At 56.2% G+C, this 9941-nt stretch overlaps 1 protein-coding gene across 1 annotated transcript; it reads right to left on the minus strand.

Annotated features, from left to right (window-relative positions):
- Positions 1–1579: 1579 nt before the first annotated feature.
- MMP9 (matrix metallopeptidase 9) lies at positions 1580–9389 on the minus strand. The gene is made up of 13 exons (XM_060120225.1): positions 9238–9389; positions 8499–8731; positions 7987–8135; positions 7561–7689; positions 7298–7471; positions 6920–7093; positions 5973–6149; positions 5696–5851; positions 4395–4680; positions 4135–4274; positions 3632–3782; positions 3437–3540; positions 1580–2113 (listed from the first exon to the last, which is right to left on the minus strand). The coding sequence occupies exons 1-13, from the start codon at positions 9373–9375 to the stop codon at positions 1995–1997; spliced, it is 2130 nt and encodes a 709-aa protein (XP_059976208.1). The 5' UTR covers positions 9376–9389; the 3' UTR covers positions 1580–1994.
- Between the last annotated feature and the right edge of the window lie 552 nt (positions 9390–9941).

A 9941-nucleotide genomic window follows, 5' to 3' on the forward strand; every position in this document is an offset into this window, starting at 1 on the left:
CAGTGAGTAGAAACCGTACTTTGGGGAAGTTTTCCTGTGGATGGGGGTGGGCAATAGAGAAATGGAACAGAACTGAGAGACAGGGGTCTAGAGGGATTTTAAACAAGCCATATTAAGGAACATTTGTATGCCAGTGGGAGTGGGTCATTCCTGAGTGAGAAAGGGGTGAGTTAAGAGAGAGGGGCCCCACCCACAGGAAGCTTAGGAGGAAGTTCCCTGAACCTCTCCTTACACTCCCACCGGGGCCCTGGGTGTGGAAGATGATCAAAGCTGACCAAGCCCATCACGCCCACTCACCTGCCCTGACCCTTCAGTCAAGTCCCTCTGCCATCCTGGAGGGTCAAATCCATCCTCCTCAGCCTGCCACTTCGACCTTCTCTCATCTAGCCCACACCACCATTCCTATCTCAACCATTCCAGAATCCTCTCTGCTCAAACCACATACTAGAGTTCTGAGCCATTTCTAGTTCCCCCAAATGCCCCCTTGCTTTTTCTCTCCTCCCAGCATTTACCCCAAGAGCTCACATTCCAATCCCAAGGTCACCACTCACCAGCTAGGAGACTGCAGGTCAGCTGTGTAATTCTGCGCTACAGTTACTTCATTTATAAAGCAGGGGGAGGGAGTGTTAGCAATAGTAATAGTACCTCTAAGGTAAGAGTAGTACCTGTTTCATAGGGTTGTTTTAAGGATTGGCTGTGTTAACGCACATCAAGCATGTGCAACAGTGCCCGGCACATAGTGCTGTGCTAGGGCTAGTTCCTATCATCATGTATATAATCCATATTTTATTTATCCACTGCCTTGCTTCTGCGCACTTAGGTTGTTGCCAGTTTCTCATTCTATGAACAATGCTGCAATTCACATCCTTCTAGGTGTTGTTTTGTGCACACATGGGTGAAGGTTAGAGAGTAGGAACATTGTTAGGTTTAATGGTTCTTGGTAAATTATCCTCGAAGAAGATAGTCTTCCTTGCACAAGAAGAAACTCTTGCTCACCCTTCCAGATTCAGTTCAAGTTCACATGTCATCTTGGCTGGGAAATGTTTCCTGACTTCAACCACAACACGAAGAATCACACACACAAACACACACATGTGCGCGCGTGTGCCATTATTCTAGAAAAAGGGTCACACGCTGCACACTCTCCAAGTGTGACCCCACCCCTACCAGCCACAGAATCATCACCCTTGTAACTAAGCTGGACTCTCTGGGGTTGGAGCCCAGAGCCTGCATTTTAAGCAAGTTGTGAGGGCTCTCTCACGGACCCGAAAATTTGAGGACCACTGAGAGGTCGTTGAGGATAGAAACATAGTCTAACTCATTTCTCTATCCCCAGTGCCCGGCACAGGGCCTGGCTCCATGTAAGGGCTCAATAAATGTTTGATGAATGAATAATAGGTTGGCCATTTCCTCAGCTATAAAATAGGAGTAATTACATTATGCCTTCCTAATAGGAAGGATTGAATGTTAATATTTATGAAGTGCTTAGAACATTGCCTGGCGCATAGTAAGCCCTCTGTTGGTTACACACATACATGCGTGCATGCATACAATACATACATTAATCTGCTCCTAAAGATTAAAGAATCCAAGTTTATTAAAAACATTCCAGGGCTTCCCTGGTGGCGCAGTGGTTGAGAGTCCGCCTGCTGATGCAGGGGACACAGGTTCCTGCCCCGGTCTGGGAAGATCCCACATGCCGCGGAGCGGCTGGGCCCGTGAGCCATGGCCACTGAGCCTGCACGTCCGGAGCCTGTGCTCCGCAACGGGAGAGGCCACAGCAGTGAGAGGCCCATGTACCGCAAAAAACAACAACAACAACAACAAAAAAAATTCCAACGAGAAAAGGTGGGAAGAGAGGGCCCAGCCCACCTCCCCTTCTCCTTGTCCTTCAGAACAGACCCACCAGTTTGGATCCGGCAGACTGGCTCATTCCCTATCGCGATGGTCCCTGTGGGGACTCCCACTGCAGTGCTGAAGCAGGCTGGGGAGCCCTAGTCCTCGGGGCACTGCAGGAGGTCAAAGGTCACGTAGCCCACATAGTCCACCTGATTCACCTCATTCCGGGAACTCACGCGCCAGTAGAAGCGATCTTGGCAGAAGTAAGCTTTCTCTGCAAGGGAAAGGCAGGACCAAGAGGGGTGATTCCAACCTTCCCACATACACATACAGAAACAGGAGTGAGATCTTTACAGACATCCCTCCTGCTTTCGTGATCTTTCCAAGGTTTTCATAGGACACCTGTGTCCCCCCCTGCCCCCCACAGAGATGCTGGAGGGCACAGACCTCCTTGTCCAAAGCACTGACACAGAGCCTGGCACACAGTCGATACTCAGAACAATTCATTCAACAAATCCCATTCATTCATCCAACAATATTTATCGTGCCAAGCACTGTTAGAGGCACTGGGGATACAGCAGAGGAAAAATGCAGGCATGACCTCAGTTCTTTTGGTGCTTACACCCTAGTGGGGTAAGACGGACGATTAACAAGCAAATGCATAAATAAATGAGATTGGTTTTGACAATGGAGAAAGCGATGGAGGAAATATTAAAAGCGAGCGAGCAAGTGAACAGATAATGAGGGTCAGAGAAGGCCTCTCCAAAGAGGTGGCCTTAGTGCTGAGACCTAAAGGATGAGAGGGAGGCAGCCCAGTGACAATCTGGGGAGAAAACCTTCCAGACAGAGGGGACAACTGGCACAAAAGCCGTAAGCTGGGAATGACCTTGATGTGTTCAGAGAACAGCCAGAGGCTGGTGTGAGTGGAGCAAAGGGAATGACAGGAGGAGTGGGAGGGGATGAGGAGGGGGGAGGGGGTCAGCTCAGGTCATGTTAGTTTCTTTCACCTTGGAATGGGTCTAGAGTCACCCACAAAACCATTACCCTCCACTCCTAGCCCCTCCCTACTCTCACAGAATATATTAAAGGTATTGGACAACCAGTATGGCTTGGACTAGGGTGTTTGCAGAGGAGCTTGTGAATATTTTGGCGGCTGAGTCAACAGAACTTGTCAGCTGATTGGAGGTGAGCAGTGAGAAAGAGAAAGCCAGTGTAACTCCAGCTACCACTCCCATTTTACAGATGGGGAAACTGAGGCTCTGTGAGTAGCAGTGACTTGCCCAAAGACACACAGCTAGGAACTGTCTTATATATCACTGTATCCCCAGTGGCAGTATCCCTACTTGTAGGGGAAAGGGCTTTCAGCTGGGGAGACAGGAAATCTGGGTCCTAGTTCTGGTTGTGCTCCTGTGTCCCTGAATGATCTGGTAAGATCCCTGCCTCTATAGGGAATTCACCTGTGCTGGGGCATTTGCCTCAATCTCTACGGGCTTTTTCTTTCTCTCTCAGAATTTGACCAATCACTAAGGCAGGGGACCCTACCGTGGGAGGTGTCTCAGGAAGGGACCCTCCCCCGACCCTCGTCCTCATCCCTCACCTTGGTACTGAAAGATGTCGTGCGTACTCAAGGGCACCCCGGGGAACATCTGGTCCACTGGGGTGGCGCTCCGGGGATCCACCTTCTGTGTCTTCACGTCGAACCTGCAGGACGGCAGCGAGGAGACAGTTGCTGAGCCGGCGGGCAGTCGGATGGCGCCTGGGCTCCCCCTGCCGGCGGTCCCGGGACTCTCACCTCCAGAAGCTCTGCCGGCTGAAGAGCAGCACCTTACCCCCGGCGCGCGGGAGGGCCCCGGTGACTTGGGTCACTTCCGGGCCCAGGCCCAGCTTGTCCAGACGCCTTGGGCCTAGCACCGACGAGCCTGTGTACACCCACACTTGGCGCCCTGCAGGAGAGAAGGGTCACATCGGTCTGGGGGCGGGGCACATATTCTCCTTAAATATCAAGAGGGAGAACGCAGCGAGGCCTTTCCGCGCCCGGCGTGCCCGCAGTCTGTGTGCCCAAGAAGCAGAGTCTCTCGGTACAATTGTGCCAGGGTGCGGTGAGGAGGGCTGAAATTCAGCCCCTGCTAGATTTGCTAAATTGCATCCGCCAGAAGGGGGCGTCTTTTTCTAATGCACACAAGACGTTTTATGTATTGTCCTCGGTCTCTTGGTCCTTCTAGGTTGGTATGTGTGTGTGGTTTTTTTTTTTTGTGGGGGGGGGCGGATAGGGAAGAAAGAAAGGAGGAAACTAACCAGAGAAGAAGAAAATCTTCTTCGTGAGCGGATCCTCAAAAGCGGAGTCCAGCTTGCGGGGCAGCGCAGGCCACGTGTTCTTGATAAGAAAGGGACCCTGCAACGGGCGTCCCCTGCTCTTAGAGAGTCGCCAGTACCTCCTGGATGAGAAAAGGGAACGGCTGGCACCGAACCTTGAACTCAAGGTCAGTGGGCGGGGAGACAAAGGCAGGTCCCGCCTCCAATCCCCTTCCCGAAACCTCACAGCCCCTGCCCCTCACCCATCCTTGAAGAGATGCAGGCGATTCCCGATCTCCGCGATGGCGTCGAAGATGTTCACGTTGCAGACATCGTCCGCTGGATCCAGGGACCTTGTAGGGATCGCAGAAGGGCCAGCAGTGGGAGGACCTGTGGGGCCAGCTGAAGGGGGGCCTGTGGAGCCAGCAGTGGGGCGTTCTGAGGGGGGGGCAGTGGGAGGCCCCGTGGCGCAGACCGTGGGAGGGGCGGTGGGCTGCGGTTCAGCTGTGGCAGTGGTTGGAGGCCGTGGTTCAGGTGCGGGGCGAGGACCTAAAAAGAGACACCGTATAAGACAGCCCCTGTTCCTACGGAGCGCTGTGCCCATGGACTGTCTGCTCCCCCAAAGCCTACCAGCGAGGCCCCTGGCGCTCACTCCCCCCACTCTAGATGGTGGAGCCTGCCTTTCCCCAGCCCTGGGCAGGCCGCTTCCTTTCACATACTCACCCCCATCCCCAGGGTGCTGGGAGAGAAGTGTTTTTTGAGCTCTCAACCTGAGTGCCAAACTTAATGCTAGGAGCTTTATAAACTCACATTAGGGACTTCCCTGGTGGCGCAGTGGTAAGAATTCGCCTGCCAGTGCAGGGGACACGGGTTCGAGCCCTGGCCGGCGAAGATCCCACATGCTGCGGAGCAACTAAGCCCGTGTGACACAACTACTGAGCCCGCGTGCTACAACTACTGAAGCCCGTGCACCTAGAGCCGGTGCTCTATCACAAGAGAAGCCACCGCAGTGAGAAGCCCGTGCTCGGCAACGAAGACCCAACGCAGTCAAAAATAAATAAATTTATATTTTAAAAAATTCACGTTAGCTTGTTTGATCTTCAGGGAAAAAAAGAAAATCTATGAAATAGATTCTTTAATATCCCCATTTTTTAATGATGAAATATACTGGTGATAATAATAAAAATGTCAAACACTTATATGGTGCTTACTATATGCCAAGTATTATTCTAGCTCACTTAAGCCTCCTAACAACCCCATGAGGCAGGTGTTAGCCCCACTTTACAGATGAGGAAGTTGAGGGATGAAGTAACATATCCAAAGTCATCTAGCCAGGAAGTGGCTGGACTGGCTTTTGAACCTATGTCTGTCTCACTCTAGAGTCTGGGCTCTTTATCACCATCTCCAAGCACTGACCTGGCAACAATTGTACCCATTGGCCAGGGTCTCCAGAAGATAGATGTTAGGGTCCTAACTTTCCCCTCCTCCGCATTCTCGGGGTACTCGCAGCTGGCAGAGCCCAGCCTTTCCCTCTCCTCCCTCCATCCCTGCCCCACACCCTCACCATACAGATGCTGGATGCCCTGCACGTCATCCTTATGCAGGGGGTGCTCCTCAGTAAAGCTGTACATGGGGTACATGAGCGCCTCTGGCACAGACGAGTGATCTAAGCCCAGCGCGTGGCCAAACTCGTGCGCCGCCACAAGGAACAGGCTGTATCCTGGACGAAAGAGGGAGCCTGAGACGTGAGCCCTGAGCCGAGCTCCCAGCCCCGGCCATCCCTCCCGGACACCGCTGCCCTGGCTGAGGTCCCAGCCTGGGAATCTCAGAACCATGCCCACCTTGATCCGGGCAGAAGCCCCACTTCTTGTCTCTGTCGAAGTTGGAGGTGGTGGCGCACCAGAGCTGCCCATCACGGCGGCCCTCTCTGGTGCAGGCCGAGTACTCCTTGCCCAGGAAGATGAAGGGGAAGACGCACAGCTCCCCCGCCGAGTTGCCCTCGGTCACCGTCGCGTCAGCTGGAGAGACCCAGGGCCTCCGGTGAGCCAAGTGGGTGGGTCCAATAAAGACCCAGGGGCGGGCCAATCATGAGGCGAGAGACACTTGGAGGCCTATTTTAAAGGCTTGGTCGGGGGGGGGGGGCGGGGGAAGGGGCTTCCCTGGTGGCACAGTGGTTAAGAATCCGCCTGCCAATTCAGGGAACCGGGTTCGAGCCCTGGTCTGGGAAGATCCCACATACCGCGGAGCAACTAAGCCCGTGCGCCACAACTACGGAGCCTGCGCTCTAGAGCCGCGAGCCACAACTACTGAGCCGCGTACTGCAACTACTGAAGCCCCCCGCACCTAGAGCCCATGCTCCGCAACAAGAGAGGCCACCGCAATGAGAAGCCCGCGCACCACAAGGAAGAGTAGCCCCCGCTCGCTGCAAATAGAGAAAAGCCCGCGCACAGCAAGAAAGACCCAACGTAGCCAAAAATAAAATAAATTAAAAAAAAAAGCGTAGGGGGCGTGGTGCCGCACACAGCCGAGACCAGGCTAGACTGGTGGGCGGGGCCGAGGATCAGAGGCCCAGGGAGAGGCTGCAAGCAGGGCTAAAAGGCGAGGCCTCCGCGAATGCGGCGGCAGCAATAGGAAGGCAGGGGGAGGAGCCGTGGTGATGGCGGCCAGAGTCACTGCTGTCCTGAGGACCGACGAGGAGTAGGACAAACTGATGGGTGGAAGAGCCACGCTCGGGGACCAACGCGGAATCAGGGGGCGAGGCTGAATCAGGTAGGTGGGGCAGAGGTACCTCGGGTCGGGCAGAAGCCATAGAGCTTGTCCTGGTCATAGCTGGCGGTGGTGGCGCACCAGCGGTAGCTGTCCGAGCGACCGTCGGTGGTACAGGCGGAGTAGGAGCGGCCCTCGAAGGTGAACGGGAAAACGCAGGGCTTGCCGTCCGCATTGCCGTCCTGGGTGTAGAGTCCTGGGAGGCCCACGCGATTACCCGAAGGCGCCACGAGTTTATTGACCCACAAGCCACCTGTGTCCTCCACCCCTCCTCGCCTCGTTTCACAACGGGGGAACGGACCCAGAGAACAGGACAGTGATTTGCAGGCCACACAGCACTAGCGGCAAGGCTGGGATAAAAACCCAGCGTTCTGGACCCTCGAGGAGGGTGGGTACTCACTCTCGCTGGGGCAGAAGCCGAACTGGCGGTCGGTGTCATAGTCGGCCGTGGTGCTGCACCAGAGCATGTCGTCGGAGCGGCCGTCCGTGGTGCAGGCGGAGTACGAGCGGCCCTCGAAGGTGAAAGGGAAGTGGCAGGTGGCGCCGTTTGCGTTTCCGAAGTAGGTCGGAACCACTGCAGGAAAGGGAGGACGGGGTCAGGGCGGCTGGTGATGCGCGTGAGAGGAGAAGGGAATGGGGACCGGGGCGGTTCGGGAATCTCACCGACGCCTTTGCCCAGAGACCACAACTCTTCATCGTCGAAGTGGGCGTCTCCCTGAATGCCTGGGCCAGGAGGAAAGGCGTGTGCCAGGAGCCCGTTCTTTCCATCGAAGGGATACCCATCTCCGTGCTCTGAAGAAGCAGGTGGAGAAGAGAGTTAGCCGCGTACGGTTGCGCAGGTTGTGCACTGCCCAAGGGCGCTGGACTGAGTGCGGGCTGAAATCCAGCCTAGGAGCTGCTGTCCAAGATTTGCGTCCCCGCGCTATGAGGTGTCGGTCAGCAGGGGGCGCCATAAGGGCGAGCGGCAGCCAGGGCTGCGGGGACAGGCAAGAGAAATCCGGGTCCAGGGCCCCCTCTTACTCTCTCCGAGGTCCTCCCTCCTCTATCCCCTCTCCGATTCTCCTGACTTTCCCCTTCTCGCGTTCTCACCCCTAACACCAAACTGGATGACTATGTCGGCTTCACGGCCGTACACGCGAGTGAAGGTGAGCGGCGTCACCGCGCTCCAGAGCGCGAAGGCGCGGGCAAAGGCGTCGTCGATCACGTCGCGCGGCAAGTCTTCCGAGTAGTTTTGGATCCTGCAGGGGAAAGGCAGGAGGCTAGAGGTCGGAAGTGAGAGGCGGGATCCGGAGCAGCAGCGACACCCCGCGTCTCAGCAACTTCAGATACACAGCGCTGTGTGCGCTCCACGCTTTCAGCTATAAAGCGCTTTCAGACGCATTTTTCTCTCTGGACACTCACAACGGCCCTGACAGGAGGACTCAGACTGCGAGGTCGTTTCCCATGGGGGAGCGAAGGCTCAGAGGTGGAGCCGCTTGCCCTGGGATCACTAAATCCCTGGTTTAGTGAAACCCAGGGATGGGCCTAAGACGGGACGTGTTCACCACCGGGCGGCCTCTCCCCACTACGCCCCCCTCGCCCCCGGGGGCCCAGCCTCGCACCAGTAGGTGATGTTGTGATGGTGCCACTTGAGGTCGCCCTCAAAGGTCTGGAATCTGCCCAGGTCTGGGACGCCACAGCGCGGGGCACGCATGGCATTCAGGGTGGTGCTGTCCAGCTCTCCCGTCTCCGGCAGGGCCAGGCGCCGCTGGAGACGCAGCAGAGGCTGACGCAGGGACTGATCATCCTCGCTCATCTCTGCCACGTGAGTGTAGCCATAGCGGTACAGATATTCCTGTGGAAGGAGGGGCAGAGACATCCCAGAGCCCTGACTTCCTTTCTCTGACCTGCTGGGTGAGGACTCCATCCCTCCAGGCTCTCAGGGACTAGCAACAAGGCGTTGTATCCAGGACTGGGTACCCTGCACCCCAGTGCCTGTGCCCACCCAAGAATCTCCCCTCCCTGTAGCCATCCTCAGCTCCTTTCCACCCCCGGATGCCCCTGGCCCATGCCTACCTCAGGGCCTCCTAGGGCTTACCCCTGTTCATCCCCAGCCCATCCCCGCTCCAGAACCCTCCAATGCCCCTTCACCACTTCCCATTGCCCATCTAAGAAACCCTCATTAGCCCATTCCTGGCAATCACTGTCCAGAGCATCCCAGTGCCCGAGCCTGGACACCTCTGTTCTCCAGAGGTGCCCATCACCCCCCAACATGCCCCTAAATATCTCCTCTGAGAGCCCATGTCCTTCCTGGGACTCCTAGCCAACCCTTCCCAACTCTAGGCTGGAGTGTGTGCCTACCTCTGCCAGCTGCCTGTCGGTGAGACTGCGTCGTAGTTCTCCCGGGAAGACCACAAATGTGGGCTGGCGTGGTCTGGGGGCAGCAGAGCAGCAGTCCAGCACCAGGAGCGCCAGGACCAAGGACTGCCAGGGGTTCATGGTGAGGGTAGCAGTGTCTGGCTGCAGCTGCCCTTGTGGGGGCTTTAAAGAGAAGCTGTCAAATGAATCAGTGACCCCGCCCCTCTCCCGACAGGCCAGGGCGAGAGCTGACTCAGGGAATGGGGTGTGTGTGTGGAGGGTGGAGGGGGTTTGGGCAGTCCCAGCATGAGAAGGCAAAGAAAGGGCTTACACCACCTCCCCCTCTCCCTCCTGCCCACAGTCCCCATTGCCGAGTCAGGCAGGACCCCAGACCCACAGGAAACCACAGGCCCATGGGGGAAGGATTGGGTTTTGCAAACTGCAGAGCCTGTGAGAACCGTGTGAGAGCGAGGGAGGGAAGCACAGCTGGAGCACTCCCTGAGCCCTCCAGCTGAAGGCCCCAAGTGGTCAGCCTAAGAGAAAAGGATGGAACATTCCCTGAGGCTTCTTTCTGAACCTAATGATCTCCCTTCCTGGTCAGACCCCCTCCTGGGCCCCTCCCTACACTCCCAGGCTCTGTCCTCTTCTTCCTGGAAGCCTTCCTTGATTCAGCTTCCGCCTCTGCTCCACCTGAGAGCAGAAGTCAT

Source organism: Mesoplodon densirostris, chromosome 16 (assembly GCF_025265405.1).
Source record: "Mesoplodon densirostris isolate mMesDen1 chromosome 16, mMesDen1 primary haplotype, whole genome shotgun sequence".
In the NCBI taxonomy this organism is placed as follows: Eukaryota; Metazoa; Chordata; class Mammalia; order Artiodactyla; family Ziphiidae; genus Mesoplodon; species Mesoplodon densirostris.

What these genes read in the sequence shown, in the direction of transcription:
- MMP9 (XM_060120225.1), bottom strand. Translation starts at nt 9,375, where the DNA reads ATGAACCCCTGGCAGTCCTTGGTCCTGGCGCTCCTGGTGCTGGACTGC. An exon ending in CCGACAGGCAGCTGGCAGAG is followed by an intron (nt 8,732 to 9,237) that starts GTAGGCACACAC and finishes CTCCTTCCACAG; the next exon opens with GAATATCTGTACCGCTATGG. An exon ending in CATCCAGTTTGGTGTTAGGG is followed by an intron (nt 7,690 to 7,986) that starts GTGAGAACGCGA and finishes CTGCTTCTTCAG; the next exon opens with AGCACGGAGATGGGTATCCC.